Source organism: Symphalangus syndactylus, chromosome 15 (genome assembly GCF_028878055.3).
Source record: "Symphalangus syndactylus isolate Jambi chromosome 15, NHGRI_mSymSyn1-v2.1_pri, whole genome shotgun sequence".
In the NCBI taxonomy this organism is placed as follows: domain Eukaryota; kingdom Metazoa; phylum Chordata; class Mammalia; order Primates; family Hylobatidae; genus Symphalangus; species Symphalangus syndactylus.
The window spans coordinates 44462146-44485887 of record NC_072437.2 but is presented as its reverse complement, the minus strand read 5'-3'; the positions used below and the strand labels follow the sequence as shown (position 1 = coordinate 44485887).

Here is a 23742-nt window from a genome sequence, read left to right as displayed (position 1 = left end):
TATGTAACAAACCTGCACGTTCTGCACATGTATCTTGGAACTTAAAGTAACATAAAATAAAATAAATAAAATAAAATAAAAATAGAAGCCCGAGAGAGGGAAAACAGCTTAGCAAGGGGTTGCCCCCGCCACTCCTCAGGCTGCAGAGGGAAGAGAAAGCGCCCCCGTGGAGCCCCCAGGCCCGTGCAGCCCAGACCTAGCCCCGCAGCCCCACATACCCCAGCACCTCCGAAGCTGCGTGCAGAGCCGCCCGCTCCCACCTCCGGCTGCACCCGCGCGCCTCCTTGCGGCGGATCCCGCTCTGGCGCATAGCCCCACTGGAGCGCTCGCGCGTTGACGATAGGGTCCCAGGTGGGAGAGAGATCTGTCCGCTGAACCTGCGCATCCCGGCCCCCGCGGAGGCTGCAGAGATTCTGTCCTTTCTGTTGGGAGGGAAGAGAGAGGGCGCCAGGGAACCATAAGCTAGATTTTTATTAATAGATAACTTTATTTGAAAATTATCTTTAAACGAAAGAGCAAGGGGAAAAAATGGATTCTATCCTTTGCTGGACTACTAAAAAGTAACTTCCATTCAACTTATTTCAAAAGAGAACGTCGATATTGAGATGCAATATTTTTAATTGTTTTAAAATATTTAATTGTGTGCAATAATTTTTTAACTGCTCAGTTCCAAAGCTGGAAGTTGAAGTGATGTTTTTGACAGGGAAGACTAAAGAAGAGACCCCATTGCATCTTCATCGGAGCTGGAGGACCAAAAAAAATTCTTAGGACCCTTAACATGGAGAGTTTGAGATCCGGATACAGCGTGGGCTGTAATTAAGGGCAGTGGAAGCAGGCAGCCTTGGCTAGGATGCCGCTGCTTCTCATGACATTTTGTCTCACAAACTTAGCAAGTTCTTAGAAAGTCCAAAACGCCATATGTGTTGCCTAGTTTTCTTATATGATCACATGAAATAAATAGGAAAAATGCATATAATTTGCATTTTATTTGATAATTTTTAAATAAAAGTTACTGTTAATAAAATTTCAGGTAGGATGCTCCCTGAGTTTCTTCTGTACAATATCATTCATTGACCAGCTATTTGAAGAAAATTTATTTGTTTTTTTGAGAGCAGGTACTGTTTATTAACTGACTAGCTTAGAAGAATAATCGTGGTAGACACCTTAGTTCATTCTTCTAGTAAGTCTGTTGATCTGGTCCTCCCTGTTGCCAGCATCTCCACCTTCTACAAAATGGGTGGTCTTTTTCTTCTTTCCACCTCATGGAGAAGATAATTTGAAGGACCACAGGAAGTTATTTGCTTCTTTGAAGCATTTTCCAACAGTATAGATCTCATGAATCAGATCTTCCATGCAGATGATGCCATATCTACCAAGAGTTCGAGCAATCAAAGCGTTATCTGTCAAAGCAATTTGCTTCTTATTGATTTTGCCATAACCCTGCTTGTAGATTAGTTTATTTACTGACTTCAGATTCGTGTACCCCCTGCAATATATGTTCTACAATCCTCAGCATGTTAATTGAAACCTTGTTAAGCTTCACAAAGGTTCCACTGAAGATTTGACGAAGGCGAAGAAGCTGCAACACCTTTCGGACCTTTGGGCTCACACCACTGATACCTCTGATCCTGATGACAAATGCCAGTTTGGGTTCTGCAGGTACATAGAAGTTGCCAGCTTTTCTTGCCATCCTTGCCATTCAAATTTCAGTTCCGTATATCTGCCTATATTCCTTGTGATAGTGCTTCCCTTTTTCATAGATAAGCTTCCTCCCTGCCTTTCGAAGCATCTTTTGGGCAAACTTCTTTCTCAGGTATTTGATCTTCAGCTCTGCTCTGTGAATTTTCTTCGCTTTTTCTTAAGGGTTTCTGGTACAGCAGGAACCTTTTTCTTCTTTGACACTCTCCATGGTTCCAGCGGGAAAAGAGGAACTATTCCTTTATTATTAAAAGATGAAATCTGCAATATCCAGCAAACATTACTTTCCCTGCTGGATCTTTAAATTATTAGTCCCATATTCCTCTGATAAAAATTCACTAAGCCTTTGTGTCCTGGGTGCTGAATACACCCTGCATTTACTTTCAAGAAGAAACCTACCTTTCTTAACCTGGAGGTAGATTGCTGCTCATAAGTGACAGATGGAGTACTGTAAATCCCTGAGGGTGATTCTAGCCCTTGACCCAGCAGGATATTTACTGTCAATGATGCCCAGATTTAGAAAGAGGACGTAAATGTGGTGTCGACACGGGACAGGGCAAAAAGCAACTGCTTGTGGAAAACACACATGCATCCGTCATCACTGCAGATGAGGAGGAAAAGGAGGACAAGGAGTGAATTTGAAAAGCAGAATAACTTAGTGTAGGTCTGAGTGCTCAAAATCAAACCTGACTCCACCCTCACTGCCTTACGTGAGCCCAAGAAGTTACTCAAAATACCTGTACCAACATTTCCTCAGGCTGAAAGTAGGAAGTAGCACCTTTTTCATAGGGTTGTTGGAAAGATTAAAAATAGTAAATGTCATCTGTGTCAAAACCTTGATACTAGTGTATTTCTGTTCACTGAATGATTTGCACCCCTTTAGTTTCCTTGATATACGTTGATTAAAAAAAAAAAAAAATTTGACTGGGCCCGGTGGCTCACGCCTGTAATCCCAGCACTTTGGGAGGTAGAGGCAGGCAGATCACCTGAGGCCAGGCGTTTCAGACCTGCCTGGCTAATGTGGCGAAATCTCGTCTCTACTAAAACTATAAAAATTATGTGGGCCTGGTGGCACATGCCTGTAATCCCAGCTACTCGGGAAGCTGAGGCAGGGAGGCAGAGGTTGCAGTGAGCCGAAATTGCATCACTGCAGTCCAGCCTGGCCTACAGAGCAAGACTCTGTCTCAAAAAAAGAAAAAAAATCAACAAAATTTATTAAAATGTCTAATTGGCTTTTATTAGTGACTCATAAAACAGGCAGTTGCTAATCAAAATAGAGGGAGCTTCAATGAGCCTGGCAGACCAGTTGGTTTTCCTAAGGTAGCTTGAACAGAAATAGGGAAACAGGAATACAAAAAGTGAATTGGTTAACATCAGTTTACTTCAGGTTACTTTACTTATAAAGGGTTGAAGCAGAGAGGACTTCCTTATCATGCTGACTTAGGCTGACTGGGCCCTTTCTGATTGCTTGCTGGGAATCTCTTGTTTTTACGAAAAGCCAGTCTATTTTGGGAATTTTCCCATTTATGTTTCAGTTTGATTACAGTTTGATTACTTGGCACAAGCAACCCCATTATTGTTCAATCTGTTACAACCTAATGCAGGGGCTCAGTCCAAAACCATGGCCTCTCATACATTTTATTTAACAACACAAAGAAAAGAGTTTTTGTTCTGAAGCCAATTTTCTTGAGGCTATTGATAAACCGATCATAACAGAACTAAAAAATATATTCAATAAACAAGTACAAGATTAAAGAATTGTCTAAAAAATGTAATGTAATAAGCAAAAGATTATAAATCCAAATCACTTGATTTAGGATTAGGGTGAGCTGTTCATTACGGCTCCACAGTTTGTTTTTAAGTATCACCTATTAAGTAGATATCTCACTCTAATCTCTGCCTTCAGTGAATATTATAAATTTTAATTTTATTAAATTCACACTTAAATTATGCTTTTAAAATTATCTTTGCGTCGGGCACAGTGGCTCACGACTATAATTCCAACACTTTGGGAGGCTGAGGCAAGAGGATTACTTGAGCCCAGGAGCTTGAGACCAGCATGGGCAACAAAGTGAGACTCTGACTCTACCAAAACATTTTATTTAGCGAGGCAAGGTAGCACAGGACTGTAGTCCCAGCTACTCAGGAAGTGAGGTGGGAGGATCGCTTGAGCGTGAGAGGTCAAGGCTACAGTGAGCCATGATCATGCCACTGCACTCTAACCTGGACAACAGAGCGAGACACTGTCTCAAAATAAAAACGAAAATAAAATTATCTTTGAACTAAAATAAATTAGGCTTTAGGCAAGTGAAATTGTCGAAACTCTGAAAATAGGACGTACATATAGCTGATGTATTTGTTTAGCCCAGTTTATCATGTAAACAACAGGTAAGTATACTCAAGTTTCAGAAACACTTTGGGAGTTCATTAATTTTTGGTTACCTTCAAGATTTTCTTAACTTCTTAAATGAAAATTTGTGTCAGGGCCAGTCTCAGTGGCTCATGCCTTTAATTCCAGCACTTTGGGAGGCCAAAGCAGGAGGATCACTTGAGCCCAGGAATTCGAGACCAGCCTGGGAACATAGTGAGACTCCTTATCACTACAAAAAAAATTTAAAATTATCTGGGCATGGTGGTACATTCTTGTAGTCCAGTTACTATAGGGGCTGAGATGGGAGGATCACTTGAGCTAGGAGGCTGTGGCTGCAGTGACTGTGATTGCACTACTGCACTCCAGCCTGAGTGGCAAAGTGAGACCCTGTCTCAAAAAGAAAAAAAGGAGTAGGAAATTAGTGTGTCTAGGGCCGGGGCTCTTAGTCAAACTGGTGAAGCCCCTTCCCAGAATAATATTTTTAATGGCTAAAATAAAAAATGAGATTGTAAGTGAGAAACTAAAAATTAGCTTGGACTTTAATCTGCCCTTGTATTCATTAGCCTGGACTGATAAAACCAGCCTCAAAATTACCAGAAAACAGTATTTCTCTCAAACCACAGTAAATCATGAAGTGTCATAACAACCTCCTTTCTTTTCTACTTAAATTTTTTTTTTTTTTGCCAATTCCTTTATGCAAGTTGTTGTGCATGTCTCTGTTGTCTTCGTGGAAGGCCAGAGCCACACGGTCCTAAGAGCTGAGAACCAGGAAGCGTAGGCTGATCTGAAGAAGACACTTCAATCATGGGTGATGTTAAAAATTTTCTGTATGCCTGGTGAGGCAAAAGAAAGATGACTCCATCCTATGAAATTAGAGCATTGGGGAACAAAAGTAGGCAGAAATTCATGTGTGAGGTTCAGGTGGAAGGGTATAATTACACTGGCATAGGAAATTCCACCAATAAAAAAGATGCACAGAGCAATGCTGCCAGAGACTTTGTTAATTATTTGGTTCGAATAAATGAAATAAAGAGTGAAGAAGTTCCATCTTTTTGGGGTTGCATCTCTACCTCCACTTACTGATACTCCTGACACTACAGCAAATGCTGAAGGAGGTTTACCAACAACTATGGGAGGCCCTCTTCCGCCACATCTGGCTCTCAAAGCTGAAAATCATTCTGAGGTAGGGGCCTCTGGCTATGGTGTTCCTGGGACCGAAGAGCCAACTTGAAGGATTACTACTCAAGAAAGGAAGAACAAGAAGTGCAAGCGACTCTAAAGTCAGAAGAAGTGGATTTAAATGCTGGGCTTCATGGAAACTGGACCTTGGAAAATGCTAAAGCTCATCTAAACCAATATTTTCAGAAAGAAAAAATCCAAGGAGAATATAAGTACACCCAAGTGGGTCCTGATCACAACAGGAGCTTTACTGCAGAAATAACCATTTATATCAAGCAGCTGGGCAGAAGGATTTTTGCACGAGAACATGGATCAAATAAGAGATTGGCAGCACAGTCCTGTGCTCTGTCACTTGTCAGACAACTCTGCCATCTTGGAGTGGTTGAAGATTACTCCGGACTTACGAAGAAGGAAGGAGAGAGAGTGGAACCTTACAAAGTAAACCTCTCTCAAGATTTAGAGCATCAGCCACAAAACATCATTTGAGAGCTAAATCTTGAGATTATGCCCCCGCCTGAACATCCTTCTATGCCAGTTGCACTCAGCATTGGCAAATTGGCTCACTTTGAACCATCTCGGTGACAAAACCAAGTGGGTATAGTTCCTCGGTCACCTCCACAATCCAGATGGAATCCTTGGACTAGTAGCAACATTTATGAGGGACCTCTGGCTTTTGCTACTCCAGAGCAAATAAGCTTGGACCTCAAGAATGAATTGGTGTACCAGTTGCAACAGGATCATGATTTGCAAGCAATCTTGCAGGAGACAGAGTTACTGCCTGTGAAGAAATTTGAAAGTGAGATTCTGGAAGCAATCAGTCAAAATTCAGTTGTCATTATTAGAGGGGCTGCTGGATGTGGTAAAACCACACAGGTTCCCCAGTTCATTCTAGATGACTTTATCCAGAATGACCGACAGCAGAGTGTAACATTGTAGTAACTCAGCCCAAAAGAATCAGTGTAGTTTCTGTGGCAGAGCGAGTTGCATTTGAGAGAGGAGAAGAGCCTGTAAAAAGCTGTGGCTACAGTGTTCAATTTGAGTCTATACTTCCTCGTCCTCATGCCAGTATAATGTTTTGTACTGTAGGTGTGCTCCTAAGAAAATTAGAAGCAGGCATTCGAGGAATCAGTCATGTAATTGTAGATGAAATACAGGGAAGAGACATTAATACTGACTTCCTTTTGGTAGTACTGCGTGAAGTTGTTTCAGCTTACCCTGAAGTTCTCATCGTTCTTATGTCCACCACTATTGATACCAGCATGTTGTGTGAATATTTCTTCAATTGCCTCATCACTTAAGTTTATGGGAGGACTTACCTAGTTCAAGAATATTTTCTGGAAGACTGCATTCAGGCGACCCACTTTGTTCCTCTACCGAAAGACAAGAAGAAGGATAAGGATGATGATGGTGGTGAGGATGATGATGCAAATTGCAACTTGATCTGTGGTGATGAATAGGGTCCAGAAACGAGGATGAGCATATCTCAATTGAAAGAAAAGGAAACTTCTTCTGAACTCGTCGAAGCTCTCAAGTACATTGAAACCCTTAATGTTCCCAGAGCTGTGTTGGTATTTTTGCCTGGCTGGAATTTGATTTATACTATGCAGAAGCATTTGGAAATGAATCCACATTTTGGAAGCCATCAGTATCAGATTCTACCTCTGCATTCTCAGATTCCTCAACAGGAACAGCACAAAGTGTTTGATCCAGTACCAGTTGGAGTAACCAAGGTTATTTTGTCCACAAATATTGCTGAAACAAGCATTACCGTAAATGATGTTGTTTATGTCATTGACTCCTGCAAGCAGAAAGTGAAACTCTTCACTACTCACAACAATATGACCAACTATGCTACAGTATGGGGATCAAAAACAAACCCTGAGCAGCGGAAAGGGCGAGCTGGCCGAGTACAGCCTGGATTCTGCTTTCACCTCTGCAGCCGAGCTCGTTTTGAGAGACTTGAAACCCACATGACACCAGAGATGTTCCAGACACCATTGCATGAAGTTGCTCTTAGCATAAAACTTCTGTGTCTAGTTGGAATTGGCCAATTTCTGGCCAAAGCAATTGAACCTCTCCCTTTGGATGCTGTGATTGAAGCAGAACACACTCTTAGAGAGCTTGATGCGCTAGATGCCAACGATGAGTTGACTCCATTGGGACGAATCCTGGCTAACCTCCCCATTGAGCCTCGTTTTGGCAAAATGATGATAATGCGGTGTATTTTCTACGTGGGAGATGCTATCTTTACCATTGCTGCTGCTACCTGCTTTCCAGAGCCTTTTATCAATGAAGGAAAGCGGCTGGGCTACAACCATCGAAATTTTGCTGGAAATGGATTTTCTCATCATGTAGCCCTTTTATCAGTATTCCAAGCCTGGGATGATACTAGAATGGGTGGAGAAGAAGCAGAGATACGTTTGTGTGAGCACAAAAGACTTAATATGGCTACGCTAAGAATGACTTGGGAAGCCAAAGTTCAGCTCAAAGAGATTCTGATTAATTCTGGGTTTCCAGAAGATTGTTTGATGACACAAGTGTTTACTAACACTGGACCAGATAATAATTTGGATGTTATCTCCCTCCTGGCCTTTGGTGTGTACCCCAATGTATGCTATCATAAGGAAAAGAGAAAGATTCTCACCACTGAAGGGTGTAATGCACTTATCCACAAATCATCTGTTAATTGTCCTTTTAGTAGCCAAGACATGAAGTACCTATCTCCCTTCTTTGTATTTGGTGAAAAGATTCGAACTCGAGCCATCTCTGCTAAAGGCATGACTTTAGTCACCCCACTGCAGTTGCTTCTCTTTGCCTCCAAGAAAGTCCAATCTGATGGGCAGATTGTGCTTATAGATGACTGGATTAAACTGCAAATATCTCATGAAGCTGCTGCCTGCATCACTGCTCTCCAGGCAGCCATGGAGGCTCTGGTTGTTGAAGTAACCAAACAACCTGCTATCATCAGCCAGTTGGACCCTGTAAATGAAAGTATACTGAACATGATCCGTCAAAACTCTAGACCCTCAGCTGCTGATATCAACCTTATGATTGGCAGTACATGGTATGGAGATGGTCCAGGTCCTCCCAAGATGGCCCGATATGACAATGGAAGTGGATATAGGAGGAGAGGTTCTAGTTATGGTGGTGAAGGCTATGGCAGTGGCTCTAGCAGTGGAGGCTATGGTAGAGGAGGCTATGGTGGCAGCTCCAGCTCCTATCAGGCAGGATATGGCTCCGGTGTTGATGGAGGCTATAGAGAAGTTTCCCGAGATGGCTATAGAGGCAACTCTGGAGGAGACTACAGAGGGCCTAGTAGAGGCTACAGATGATCTGGGGGATTCCAGTGAGGAGGTGGTGGGGGGGGCCTATGGAACCGGCTACTTTGGACAAGGAAGAGAAAGTGGCGGCTATTAAGGCTTGGTTATGTCAGTTCCTGTGTGTAGACAGTAAAAAAAAAAAAAAGTAAATGCATTTTAACCCATTCTGTGATTCACTGTAGCTTAAGGAAACCAAGCATATAGATGCATTGGTGATTTTGTTTATATTATGTAAAAATGTAACGATCTATCTTAGAAATACCACAGTTTGTATTTTTATTTCAGGAGTAAAGATTTGCCTTTAAAAATAACTTGATATTTTCCTGGCTTTCATTTAATACAATGGAAAATAAAGTATTACACGAGAAAAAAATTTTTTTTTAGAGACAGTATCTCATTATGTTACCCAGGCTGAAATGCAGTAGCTATTCACAGGCACGATTATAGCTCACTAGAGCCTCAAAGTCCTGGGTTCAAGCCTCCCGAGTAGCTAGAACTTCAGGTGCATGCCACCTTGCCTAGCTTCCTGCTTTCTTATTCAGTGAGAAACTCTGTTCTCTAAAATCATAGATTAGAGACAACTTCGTGTTTGAAATTACATCAGTAACAATAAAATACCCCACCTTTGCTTGAAGGACCTCAGTCATTCCACGCAGAGAACTGGCCTCAATTTATAACCCAGATGTCAAGCTTCTGATAAGGGGTTTCCAGACACAAAACTCCATCGCTATTTTAACTTCATAGTCTCCAAAGCAATAGGCCCTTCGTCCACTTTGCAGTCTAGACCTAGAGACTGTGTGTTGATGGCAGCAGCAGGCCATCTGGAGCAGTCACTGCCATCATTGACATACAGCCTTGTTTTGCTTTGAGCCTACCAAAATATTGCTCATTTAAATTTCATCTCAACTCCGCACTTCCCCAGAATCCTATCAATCTGGGGAGATGCCATGTAGTCGAAGCAGTCTTAGGCTGAATGGGCAAGGACCCAAGGGAAACCAATTAGATTGAAATTCAGTTCTGTCTGTGGGCCCTCAAGATTTAAAAGCCATGGACAAGGGGGAAGCAACCAGTATCCACCAACGATAATCTATGAGCACCTTTAGCTTGGGGCGTAGGATCATAGACAAAAAGAATGAGGTTTAATCAGTGTTCCCATCCAAGGCAAAACCAGACCAGAAGAATGGGAGCTACCAGGAGGCTGCATTAAGACCAATACTAGGGCCAGTCACGGTGACTACCGCCTGTAATCCCAGCACTTTGGGAGGCCGAGGCGGGTGGATCACTTGAGGTCAGGAGTTCCAGACCAGCCTGGCCAACATGGTGAAACCTCGTCTCTACTAAAAAAAAAAAAAAAAAAAAATTACAAGTAGCACACACTTGTACCCAGCCACTAGGGAGGCTGAGGCAGGAGAATTGCTTGAACCCGGGAGGCAGAGGTTGCAGTGAGCCAAGATCACATCACTGTGCTCCAGCCTGGGTGACAGAAGGAGACTCTTTCTCCAAAAAAACAAAAAATAGAAACCAATACTAGGAAGTGCTTTCTCACCATGAAAGCTCCCTGCACGCAGAGTGAAGAGACAGATGGCAGAAGCAAGACCAGAGGCCTCCACCACTGAACAAGGTCAACCTGAATTTGTTTTTGTAGTTCTGGGAAGTCCTGAACTGAATGGGGGGTTCTACTGTGGCCCTCTAGTGTATGGTTCCAGGATTTGTAAACGCTCTAATTAATGTTTTTTTTTAAGACAGGCTCAAGTGTGGGGGCCACTGGGAATCCTTCAGGTGCCCTTCAAATCAGACATTACATTTCAGCTCTCAGGGCTAGAATGCTTCCCCCTCTTATCTTGGGCAGGTCTTTGAAGAAGCCAGTTTAGCCTTGGTAATTTTGAATTTGGCCATAGTATACGGAGGAGAGCTAGGTAGCGATCAAAACGCTTAGACAAACGTATGGTAAAATGCAGCCCAGCCTGAACCTCCGCAAAACCCCCAAACCTGGAGAAGCAAGTGGGCAAAGGAGTGTGTGTTTGGGGCAGGGTACTGAGTTCCATGTGTAATCAAGAGACCTGGAAGGCCCAAGGAAGTCAGTGACACCCCCACAAGCCACATACCCTCCAATGGATTGTGGTGGTCATCTCTGGCTACCGAAGCCACCTTGCTTATTCCCATAGCCTTACAAACATTATGATGCTTCACACGAGTTGCGGGTGAAGTGAAGGAGTTCGAAAATCCCGGTCTAAGGCTCTGCAAAACTGCTCTCTGGTAAAAAAGTGACTATGGCAAGGCCTTCAATGTACTACGTATAGACTTAAGTCAGTATTTGTGCCTAACAGCAAAGCATGCCACGAGAGGCTCCTCAAAAGCCGGGTAATTGATGCCATTGTTTTCTTGACGTAGTTGAAGAGTCAAAGAAGAGAAGGTGATGCAGAAACTTCTTCCCAGTGAAGTGACAGATCCAAGCAAGGAACATCTGCCCGTGGGGGGAGCGGTAGGGGAGGGGGTGGATTCGGCGGCACTCGGGTAGTGGCAGGGACCACATATTGTCGGTGTTAACCACTGTTATCACTGGCCCAGGTCGAGTGAGGACAAGCCATTTCCCCACTAAGCACTTGGGGAGTGGCAGGGACCACATATTGTCAGTGTTAACCACTGTTATCACTGGCCCAGGTCGAGTGAGGACGAGCCATTTCCTCACTACTGTCCCTTCTTCCTCACTGCACCCCCAGCCCTGCACCCTCAGCCCCAAATACACATTCTCACTCACTCAACATTTGTTGACACCTAGCCTGGGCCCTGTGGGATGGGATAAAAGTTCGGTGTTGGGAGGAGCCCCGGTGACAGATTTTTGGTTTTGGTTTGGTTTTGGTGGTGGCTCTTGGGCAGGGACAGGTCAGTTCATAAAAAATGAGGCCCCCAGGTCTGGGTCGAATTCTCCTGGGAGCCAGACCAAAGCGCCTTCCTGGACTGCAAAGTGTGGAAGCCGCCGCAGGCCGGGCGCGGGGAGGCGTCACGCGCCGGAACCTGCGCTTGCTGCCAAGCTCTGGGGCTGACGCGCAGGGGGAGGGCGCCCCGCGTCCCGGGCTGGCGGCTCTGCGCATGCTCCTCCTTCCGGCGTCGCAGGCCTCCAGAGGCTCCGGAAGCACTGGGTGCAGCCTGATGGCGCAGGAGGTAGACACCGCACAGGGCGCCGAGATGCGGCAGGGCGCGGGCGCGGCTCGGGGACGCGCTTCCTGGTGCTGGGCCCTGGCGCTGCTCTGGCTCGCGGCGGTTACGGGCTGGCCCCGGGCCTCGGGCATCCCCTCCCGGCGCCACTGGCCGGTGCCCTACAAGTGAGTGCGGCGGCGCGCGCACTGTCGGGGTCGGGGTCGGCGTTGCCGATGGGGTACGGGGTGCTGGGGCGGGGACTCCTGCGCACGGTGGTTTGTGTCGGGCCACGAGATGGTGCGGGGGCAGCGCCGGGTGACGCTCGGAGAGCACTTGAGAGCAAAGTTGAGGAATGAGGAGTCGCAGCCGCTCGTTACGCGCAGCCCTCGGACCTTTCCTCCCCTCTGGCCACTTGCAGCAGACTCAGGACAGTCCTGAATCGTGGAAGAAGAAAAGGAGAATAATGTTATTTAATGGAGGAACTTCTGGGTACAAGTAGCTGATTTCTTGAGTAGTTTAAAAACACTGTCTATCGCATTTATTTATATCATGCACTGTCGTTAGTTATTACTGCGGAACATTTGGTACAATTTACTGGGCGACCAACTCGCTCTGTTTTGAACCTGATCAGAACCTGATCCGAAGTCCTTATTGGGACTTCCCAGTTTTGCCCTCAAAAGTCCCGCATCCCGGGAATCCCCGTCTCCTGCAGTCCTGGTTAGACCGGGAACATTGTCATCGCGTTTGTCCAGTCTTCAGCCTGGAGGTAGGACGCCGATCCTAAGTCGGGGACAGAGCCCGCACACCTGGGAGGTCGATTCCAGCCTTTGACAAAGAAGACACAGCCTCCGGCGGTCAGAGATAGCTAAACATAGAGAAAGAAAACATGGTGTCAACATCAGGCAGGAGAAAGACCAGCAGTTTTTGGAAACAGCTATTTTTCTTTAAACCAAAAGCATCATTATTTTAATTCAATTTATAATGGACATAATTTTAACTTACTAGCATAAGTAATCAACAGCTAAAACTGCACACAACAAACCTAAAAAAAAACAGCTATTTTGCATGGCAGTATGAGTGGGAAGGCAGGATTTCCTCTTTGTGAGGAGCGAGTTTTAGGTTCTGCCTGCTGCGGGTCAAATCTGGCTCCGTCATCACCAGGGATCTTGGGAAAGTTACTCAGAATCTCTGTGCCCACATGCCCTGAGTCAAAAAATAGGAATAGTGGTAGCACTTACCTCATAGGTTTGCTGGAAAGATTGAATCTAGTAAAATGCCAGCTGTTGTCAAACCTAGATAGTGTATTCTGCTCACTGAAAGGTTTACAACACTTTTTTGTTTTGTGTGATATACTACGTGGAAAGAGAAGTTTGTAGTTGAAGCTAGTTTTCTGGAAAATGTTAATAATAAAATGTTTCTAAGTAGTCAAAATTACTCAATAGAACAAGAATTGTAAATCCAAACTATTTGATTTAACATTAGGGCAAGGTGTTGACTATGGCTTTTTAGTGGATTTTTTTTTAAGTCTCAGATATTAAGTACATGCCCCCATCTAATCCCCTCAATTGAATATAATATTTAAGTTTATTAAGTTCACACTTAAATTACCTTTGAACTAAAATAGATTTTGCTGTGGGACAGTGAAATCTCTATGTGATTATGTATTTGTTTAAACCAAGTAAGTGCTTATAAAACACTGTACCCAAGTGGCAGAAACTTTTGGGAGCGTTGTTAATGGTTTTGGTTAGCATAAAGATTTTAACTTCTTAAGTTAAAATAGAAATTTTTGTTGATTTGTTAAGATTTGTTAGATCTGGCTACAACCTTGGGGATCTAGGATTCTTAGATGGAAGCTGTTGTCGCCACCACTTCTTTCTTTCCCAGTGCCAGATTATAGGTGACCAGTGTGTCTGTTGAGCTGAATTCAACTGCAGTGCCCCTCGAGTCCTATTGCTGTGGCCTTTTCTGGTCTTTTCTTGCCTGCATTGTTGAGGTCACCTTCTAACTGATGTCTCATGTTTTATTTGGCCTCTCTCCCTACCCTCTTTTAATTCATGAAATAAGTTTTACTTTATAGCAAATTCAGTCTTATCAGATCTGCTACTTAACATCCTTTAAGCTTAGCGCTCCCCAATTGTAAGGCAGGGAATTCCATGCACATTCTCCTAGTGACAAAATGACAGCCCCTGCCAATCTCTTCTGTCTCCACTCCTGCGTCGAAGCCTGAAATCCAGTCTTCAGTACCTACTGGAGACCAAATGTGCCAGGCTTGTCTTATAATACTTAACATTTCCTCTGCCTTTCTGTCTTAACCTTCTAGCCAAGTACATTAAAAACCTAGGCCCAGCCTTCATCTCTTTCTTTGCCCTCCCCACCCCATTCATCCCATACCTGGTTAACAATGATTTGTCCTTCCTATGTGCCCATAGGACTCATTCCTTTAGTCTAGCACATACCACACTCATTACTTGTTCAATGTCTTTCCAGCTCCCACCCACAGTTCCGTGAGAAAGGGAACAGTGTTTTAATTTTTGTTTCCCTCCTTACTATAGTTCCCTATATACCTGGTAGAGCCTCAATAAATATTGGTTGAATGAATGTTAATTCGTAAGTAAATATAATATATATTCTATTACTCATAATTATCTGAATAATCTTAATGTATGGATTGTTTGTAAAATTGAACACATTGGAAAAATGTTCATTTATTCTGTAAACATTTGCAAATGTCTACTATGATCTGGAGCTATAAAAATTTTAAGACAAGATTCCTGTCTTCAAAATTTTCACAGTGGGATCAGGGAACAGGGAAGCCTGTATTTATCAGAATGCTTTTAGTTTATCATTTGCTATTAAAAACAGTATTGGAAGTTTGTTCACAAGATAACAAAATGTGTGTTTATATTTATTAACTATGCTCCGACCTTTGAATGGTCCCCTAAAAATGTTACTGGATTCTAAAAGATGTGAGAAGAATCAGATTCCTTTTAGAATCTAAGTAGATGGTTTCTTTTTCTTTATTAGACGCTTTGACTTCCGTCCAAAACCTGATCCTTATTGTCAAGCTAAGTATACTTTCTGTCCAACTGGCTCACCTATCCCAGTTATGGAGGGTGATGATGACATTGAAGTTTTTCGATTACAAGCCCCAGTATGGGAATTTAAATATGGAGACCTCCTGGGACACTTGGTAAGGATGCATCTTGGTCTTATAACTGGTTAATTCAATGATTTGGTTATTAAATTGATTTTTAGGGAGTAATCACTAGTTAGATGGCTGACTTTAGATCATGTTGCTGTTTCTCTTAGTACATTTAAAATGAGTAGTCAAAAATAGTTACTATCAGATTTTGTAATCTTGACAACAACAAATGTAATCACCATTATCCATTGTAATATTATGAATGTGAAACCAGCTCCTGTACCTAGCTCCTGGAAGGTGAGAAGAGGCCCAGAAGGGGCAGGGCAGGCAGGAAACACCTCTTGATTTCCATACCCTATTGTAGTCACTTTTCCAGGTTAACCCATCACCATGTGAGGTCTGTAGAGCTCCTTCCAGAGACTGGCATGGGGGCTCCTCACACTTATTCTAAGCTCTAAGGAAATTACGAGCTTGTGCACATAACATGCATGCCTCCTATTTGAGATGAGCTGTAGTGGCCAAAGCCAGGGTGGATGAGGGCCTGGAGTTTGGGGCCACAGAGTGGATATGACAATAGCAGCATGGAAGAACAGCTGAACAGTTGTTCTACTTGATATGCATTTGTGATGTGCCACATGTTCTCCTATCAGGTTACCTGGACCCATGGTTATGTCACAGTTGCTTTTATACATGTACTGTCTTTACACAGAAAATTATGCATGATGCCATTGGATTCAGGAGTACATTAACTGGCAAGAACTACACAATGGAATGGTATGAACTTTTCCAACTTGGCAACTGTACATTTCCCCATCTCCGACCTGAAATGGATGCCCCTTTCTGGTGTAATCAAGGTGCTGCCTGCTTTTTTGAGGGAATTGATGATGTTCACTGGAAGGAAAATGGGACATTAGTTCAAGTAGCAACTATATCAGGTAAGTTTGGAAAATACAGCAATATTTGATCATTGCATCAAAAACCAAATGAAAGAAATTGTTATACTTCCATTGAAACATTTCAGTAATGTTTTACTTAGAGGTCATTTGTAAAATGTACTTTTGGAACCATTAAACTTTGGGAATTTTTTTCATCTCTTATTTGTATTTTTTATTTATTTTATTTGAATAGGTTTGTGGGGAACTGGTTATGTTAGGCTACATGAATAAGTTCTTTAGTGGTGATTTCTGAGATTTTTGCGCACCCATCACCCAAGCAGTGTACACTGTACCCAATGTGTAGTCTTTTATCCCTCACCCATCTCCCACCCTTTCCCCCGACTTCTCAAAGTTCATCATTCTTATGCCTTTGCATCCTCATAGCTTAGCTCCCACTTATAAGTGAGAATATACAATGTTTGGTTTTCCATTCCTGAAGAGTTACTTCACTTGGATGGAATTGGAGACCATTATTCCAAGTTGCTGCAAATGCCATTATTTCATTCCTTTTTATGGCTGAGTAGTATTCCTTGGTATATATACACCACATTTTCTTTATCCACTCATTGACTGATGGGCGTTTGGGCTGGTTCCATATTTTTGCAATTGAAAATTGTGCTGCTATAAACATGCATGGGCAAGTATCTTTTTCGTATAATGAGTTCTTTTCCTTTGGGTAGATACCCAGTAGTGGGATTGCTAGATCAAATGGTAGTTCTACTTTCAGTTCTTTAAGGAATCTCCACACTGTTTTCCATAGTGGTTGTACTAATTTACATTCCCACCAGCAGTGTAGAAGTGTTCCCTTTCCCCCATATCCCGCCAATATCTATTACTATTTTTTATGGCCATTCTTGCAGGAGTGAGGTGGTATTACATTGTGGTTTTGATTTGCATTTCCCTGATCACTGCATTTCCCTGAGCATTTTCATGTTTCTTGGCCATTTGTGTATCTTCTTTTGAGAATTGTCTATTTGTGTCCTTAGCCACCCCCACCCTGCTTTTTTTTTTGAGGTGGAGTTTTGTTCTTGTCGCTCAGGCTGGAGTGCAGTGACACGATCTCGGCTTGCTGCAACCTCCACCTCCTGGGTTCAAGCAATTCTCCAGCCTCAGCCTCCCAAGTAGCTGGGATTACAGGCGCCCGCCACCATGCCAAGCTAATTTTTGTATTTTTAGTAGAGATGGGGTTTTGCCATGTTGGCCAGGCTGGTCTCAAACTCCTGACCTCAGGTCATCTGCCCACCTCGGCCTCCCAAAGTATTGGGATTAAAGGTGTGAGCCACCACTCCCGGCCGTTAACCCAGTTTTTGATGGGATTGTTTTTTTCTTGCTGACTTGAGTTCCTTGTAGATTCTGGATATTAGTCCTTTGTCAGATGTATAGATTGCAAAGATTTTCTCCCACTCTGTGGGTTGTGTGTTTACTCTGCTGATTGTTCCTTTTGCTGTGCAGAAGCTTTTTAGTTTAATTAAGTCTCATCTATTTATCTCTGTTTTTGTTGCATTTGCTTTTGGTGGAACCACTAAACTCTGACCCAAACTATTACTCATGCAGAACTTCACCTGTAGGTGATGAGTAGCTTATCTCTGATCTTTGAATGTTTCCCTAAAAATGCTCTTTTCCTATCATAAAAATGAATAAAATGATAAAACATTTTGTACAATTAAATTGGACTTTCTAAACGAAATAGTAAGAGAAATCCATAAAGTGCCTGATTAAAGGATATGTTAACTATATCTGAAAAAAATTTTAGTGATGATATTTTTATGTTGAAAAATAATAGCTACTAATATAGACTGGTTCTGGCACTGTTCTGAGTACTGTACATATATCACATCATTCATCATCACAACTTCTGGAGGTAGTTACTATTATTTTGCCCATTTTACAGATGGAGAAACTGAGGCACAGAGCAGTTAAAGTTATACAGCTTAGTAAGTGGGACTCCAGCCCTGGCAGTTACGCCCCCATTGCCCATTTTCCTAACTACTCTGATACATTGCCTCCCAAAATGTATATGATCTTATATTTGAGACCCTCTTGAGCAGTTTAAATACTTTATCTTTGAGATTTTTTTCTTCTTTTGGATGTATTGGAAAGTTGCTGAAAGTTGGAATTGTGTTGCAAATGCTGCATTATTGGTTAGTAATGAAAACAGTTCAGCAACCCTTTCATCGGTAACTCCTTATGTGACTTGGGTCACATTTTATACCTTATCGGCCCATTGCCTTATGTGTAAAATGGAGACAATACCACCATAGCATTTGAGAAGGAGCTTGTCCATATGATTTATAGAGCATTACATTATAAGTTGCTGTTCCCCAGAACAGTAGAAACATCTGAAATGAAAGCACTGTTGTGATAATAATTATTCAGTGAACCCCAGGACTTGAGGAAGTAATCATGCTTCCTATTTGTATAGCTGTTTATAAATGATTTGGAGGTGTGTTAACTCATGGTTCAATGGAGAGGATAAGATACTCATCCTCTACAATAAGGAATTGAGGCTCAGCCAGGTAACATGACTTACCTGCCTCAAGGTCAAAGAGCTGGATGTAGCAGAATCAGGAATAAAACTGAGGTCTTTTAAATGTAACAAGGATCTTTTAGCTGAATGCACCGTGTTGTTTTCTAATCTTTCCTGCTACTTTCTAATCAATGTGCCTTAAACCATCCCAATAATATGAAAGTCCATCATTAGTGGTTCTTTCTTTCATTCCAGGCCAGTTCACACCATTCCCCATTTCCACTTACATCGTTATCTGAAAATCCTTTCTTCTGACATAAAGTCAATGATCATATGAACAACTGATCACTATTTTTTGTAAAATAGTTCAAAATATGCCAGTACTTAAATCTTTTAAGTCATCTATTTGCCTTGTGAATAATCCTGTGATTGACAAAATTGAAGCATTCTTGTCTCATAAGGATAGTGGTGGCATTTGAAAGTTGAAGAATGCTAAGAACAGTATCCCCAGTTCTAATATAACAGGCTTTATTCTGTTCTACAATTTTAATTCCATAAAATTGATAAAGGCAGTTACTCTATTCATTTGACAGTACATGAAGTATTTATTTTATGGACTCAAGTTGGAGTAACCAAAGAAAGGTTTGCATACAGTGACAGAATGCAGTGTTTGGGGCCCAGCTCTATTAGGCATTATAAATGCCCAAGATGAGAGTTGTAACCATGCAGAGTAGTGTTTTCTGAATATTTGGAGAGATTCTTCTGGTCTGGTACAAGATGGTAGGAGAGAGGGTTAGCCATCCTGGAGTATGAACTTGGCCTAAAACATTTCCAGTTTAGTTGATTTGTTGGAAGAACTTACGTGGCAGGTGGAGAGGTCATCAGCAGCATCCCAACAACTCCAAGTACAGGGAGCATCCCAACAACTCCAAGTACAGCATCCCAACAACTCCAAGTACCAAACATGCAAGGTGGATGGGGTATGGTGCTTGTCCTCATAACAGTAATAGCCAACCTTCTAGAGCAGCGGCTCCTCAGGCAGCCATTCATACTTTATGCGTAGCATGCTTTGCAACAGAGAAGCTCACATTTCCCACACCTCCATTTTTCTTAGTCTTTGCCCATTCTGCTTTTCCTCTTTCACAATTCTTTTTGTGCTTTCTTTTTCTCTTTTGCCTCTGAATCCAAGATTTGGTGAGTTGGGTAGAGAAAGAGAGCTTCTGCATTTGTATAATTTCACTTTGACTATAGTTTAAATGATTACAGAATTAGTATGTAAGACGACTTCTTTTTATACACCTATTATATCTAATGTTTATAATTCAGAAATATCTTATGCCTTGAAGAATGGAATAAAATTGGCTGAGCTTGGATTCCTGTTGTGAAATGCAGGTGTGGAAATTCAAAACCATTGTTTACTAACATGCATCCACAGTCGTTAATCAAGTTGGAACATTTTACTTAAAATTAATATGATTAGGCCAGGCGTGGTAACTGACATCTATAATCCCAGTGCTTTAGACGGCTGAAGCAGGAGGATCGCTTGAGGCTGGGAGTCACCTATAATCCCAGTGCTTTAGAAGGCTGAAGCAGGAGGATCGCTTGAGGCTGGGAGTTTGAGACCAGCCTGGCCAATACAGCAAGACCCTATGTTGCCCAGGCTGGTCGCAAATAAAAAAAAAAATTAAAAAATTAGTTGGGTTTGGTGGCCAGCGCCTGTAGTCCCAGCTACTCAGGAGGCTGAGGTGGGAGGATCACTTAAGCCCAGGAGATCAAGGCTGCAGTGAGCTGTGATGGTACCACCGCACTCTAGCCTTGGCAACAGAGGGAGACCTGTCTTTAAAAAAAAAAAAAAATTAACATGATTAGCTTTGTTCACTAGGTGACTTTGTTTTGTTTTTTTAAACTAGGAAACATGTTCAACCAAATGGCAAAGTGGGTGAAACAGGACAATGAAACAGGAATTTATTACGAGACATGGAATGTAAAAGCCAGCCCAGAAAAGGGGGCAGAGACATGGTTTGATTCCTATGACTGTTCCAAATTTGTGTTAAGGACCTTTAACAAGTTGGCTGAATTTGGAGCAGAGTTCAAGAACATAGAAACCAACTATACAAGAATATTTCTTTACAGTGGAGAACCTACTTATCTGGGAAATGAAACATCTGTTTTTGGGCCAACAGGAAACAAGACTCTTGGTTTAGCCATAAAAAGATTTTATTACCCCTTCAAACCACATTTGTCAACTAAAGAATTTCTGTTGAGTCTCTTGCAAATTTTTGATGCAGTGATTGTGCACAGACAGTTCTATTTGTTTTATAATTTTGAATATTGGTTTTTACCCATGAAATTCCCTTTTATTAAAATAACATATGAAGAAATCCCTTTACCTAACAGAAACAAAACACCCTCTGGTTTATAAAACACCTTAATTCTACTGCTCTTTTTTCTTCAATCACCAGCATCTGTTTTTCAGGGGGTGATTTTACTTTTGTGAATTCCTTAGCCTTTCTTCCTTGGTGCAGAGCGTTAAAATGCACATCAGCAGAATTGCTGCATATTAACATCTCAGGACTTTTCTCTTGTAAAGAAGCTGAAAATCGTACTATATTGGCCAAAGTGAGCGAGTTAGGTGATCTTGGTTTCAATTTCCGAGCCTTTGTTAATATGGAGAATTATGGTTCATATCAGTTATGTAGGACCTTTGGACCCAAGGTCCTACAGATAGATATGGTGTGCCGAGATTTTAAAAATACTTTCAAAAATAAAAAATACCTTCAGTGACATTTTCATGGTAGGAGCTCTTTCTGGTATGGCAGTTAACACTTTCACTTAAGTGCTTTAGTTTAGACTGACTTTACAACTTTTATAACTTTTGGAACCAAGTTTAGTATAGTCTGATTACATTCGATTCACCTAACTTTAGACATTCGTTTAGACACCAAAACTGGAGTGATTGTGCTTCTAGATGTGGCAAATCCAGTGTTAACACATATTTCTGGCTGAAATTTTGGAACTAGCTAGTAACTGGCTTGTGTTCTTTGAGCAACCTAACCTCACTAAATCTTAGGATTTAGGATTGCTGTAAAGATATAAGTTGTGTATGTTTGGCAGGTCACACTGAATGGCAGTGATAATGATTAATAAAAGAACAAATGTCATCCTTGATCTTGCCTAATGTAGTTTATGTGCCAAACTTTCCCGGGTTTTGTAGTCACCTAGACTTTAAGCTGATAGCATAGTGCTTCAGCGGTTCTTCCAACCGGGGTATGCAGGTACATGGCTGCAGACACGTTTGGGTAAATAAGCACCTTCTGACTTCTTCGCTGTTTCCTGTAGTTCTCCCTCTTCCCACAAAGCTTTCAGCGCAGTGGAAGAGGTTGCATTTCTCCGAGAGAGGACAGGTTTCTGTTAAGATCACCAAGTAGCTGTGCTTTAATTAGAGCCAGACAAGGTTTAAGGTCCTTTAAGTGTTTGATGATCAACTGAATACGTTTCTATTCAAGGAGAAAACACCAGTCAGTAAGAAGATGGAGTAGATATCAGATAAAACAATTCACATTTAATATGTAAATGTACCAATTATGTGATTCAGTTTCAACTAACATTCAAGTACTTCCTGAGAGGTTAGTACATTATTATTGAGCTCTCATAGAAAGCTTAATCATAGATATAATTAACCTGATCCAAATGAGTAAATTGGACCTTAGAAAGGCTAAGTGATCTTTCTCTGGCTATCTAGCTAGTAGTAATGAAGTCAGGTCTTGAACCCAGGTTCTGCTGACGACTGAATTGGATGCACTATAGTACAGGCTGTTTAGCACCAAAGTGTGGTCCTCAGACCAGTGCCTGCCAACCAGATGTTACTGTCTGTGAGGAAATAAGTACAGATACTGACAGGAAGCTTTTATAAACTTTTAAAGCAATTTGTTGGAGTGTTTTTGTTTCTGTTGGGTCTAATTAAAAAAATTGGAGCTTGTATTTTATGTCTTTGGTCTTATTTTGTCTAGGAATTCATCTGTTTTTTTTTTTTAACTGTAGTCCCACAAGTCTGAAAATAAACCATTCACCAGATATCTTCCTCAAATACAGAGGGAGAACTTTCTTTCAAGCCTCCCAGTTAGCCTGTCTACTCCTGATAATAATGCCTAAACATTCCAAATTAATACTGCCTCTTTAACCTGCTTGTCTTCACAATGTTACAAGAAAACTTGGATCTGTGCATTATCACCATCTAGTGGCTAAACTGAGGCAACACCAACTTCTACCTAACTCTTAGGAAGCTGCTCTGGAAAAACTACAGGATTTTGGATTTCCAGAACTGCGTTGAAGAGACAAAGATTCTTGTACCAAGTTTTGGTCAACTGCAAATCAAAGAACTTGGTTATGCAGGAAAAACAAATGAGGACATCTGTACCTGGAACTTTTAAACAAGATTCTAATAGTTATGTGAAAGAAGCATTCAAGATTTTTGGGTAGGTGCAGTGGCTTACGCCTGTAATCCCATCACTTTGGGAAACTGAGGTGGGAGGATCACTGAAGGTCGGGAGTTCAAGACCAGCCTGGCCAATGTGGTGAAACCCCGTTTCTCCTAAAATTACAAAAAAAAAAAAAAAAAAAAAAAAAAAAAAAAAAAAAAGCTGGGTGTGGTGGCCCGTGCCTGTAATCCCAGCTACACGTGAGGCTAAGGCAGGAGATTCACCTGAACCCAGGAGGCGGAGGTTGCAGTGAGCTGAGATGGCGCCACTGCATTCCAGCCTGGGTGACAGAGTGAGACTCCATCTCAAAAAAAAAGCAAGATTTTTCATTGTTCCTAAGAATCTTAATTAAATGAAGACAGAAAGCACCATAGATTCAGGTAACTACAGCACAGACAGCATTAACATTTACAGAAGTATTTCTTAAGAATTAAACCTGTCAACTCTACTTACAAGATGTAGAGCTTTCAGGTGAAGATGATTCAAGAACATGCTTTCAAAATAGTAGTTGAGAAACCAAAACATAGCCACACAGAAATCTGCCAATTAAGTTTTGCTGCCCTTTGAGCAATGACTTAATGTGACTTACTTTAATTATAACAAGTATAACTTAAATGCAGTTTCTATTTTGCTATTATAGATGTAGGCTGGGTGCAGTGGCTCATGCCTGTAATCCTAACACTTTGGGAGGCCAAGGTGGACGGATCACTTGAGGTCAGGAGTTCGAGACCAGCCTGACCAACATGGTGAAACCCCATCTCTACTGAAAATACAAAAATTAGCTGGTCGTGGTGGCGCATGCCTGTAGTCCCAGCTACTTGGGTGGCTGAGGCAAGAGAATCACTTGAATCCAGGAGGTGGAGGTTGCAACGAGCCAAGATCGCACCACTGCACTCCAGCCTGGCAAGAGTGAGAATCCGTCTCAAAAAAATGTTGTAGATGTATAAAATTAATACATTTTTAGTCTAAGGCTTTAGAGTGAATATATCCTCTCATTAATCTGGCACAAAATTA

General features: G+C 41.9%; 1 protein-coding gene and 2 pseudogenes across 2 annotated transcripts; 2 read left to right on the top strand and 1 right to left on the bottom strand.

Annotated features, from left to right (window-relative positions):
- Positions 1–1164: 1164 nt before the first annotated feature.
- LOC129463913 (large ribosomal subunit protein uL30-like) lies at positions 1165–1804 on the bottom strand (annotated as a pseudogene).
- A 3013-nt stretch (positions 1805–4817) lies between these two features.
- On the top strand, positions 4818–8688 carry LOC129463912 (ATP-dependent RNA helicase A-like; annotated as a pseudogene).
- Positions 8689–11517: 2829 nt separating this feature from the next.
- CLN5 (CLN5 intracellular trafficking protein) lies at positions 11518–22231 on the top strand. Of its 2 annotated transcripts, none has more exons than XM_055244165.2 (4): positions 11518–11891; positions 14731–14896; positions 15558–15783; positions 20161–22231. In XM_055244165.2, the coding sequence occupies exons 1-4, from the start codon at positions 11659–11661 to the stop codon at positions 20670–20672; spliced, it is 1137 nt and encodes a 378-aa protein (XP_055100140.1). In that variant the 5' UTR covers positions 11518–11658; the 3' UTR covers positions 20673–22231. The 2 variants fall into 2 exon arrangements, with proteins under 2 accessions (XP_055100140.1, XP_055100141.1); XM_055244166.2 differs by lacking the exon at positions 20161–22231 and adding an exon at positions 17675–18202 and having other exon boundaries at positions 11657–11891.
- The last annotated feature ends 1511 nt before the right edge of the window (positions 22232–23742 follow it).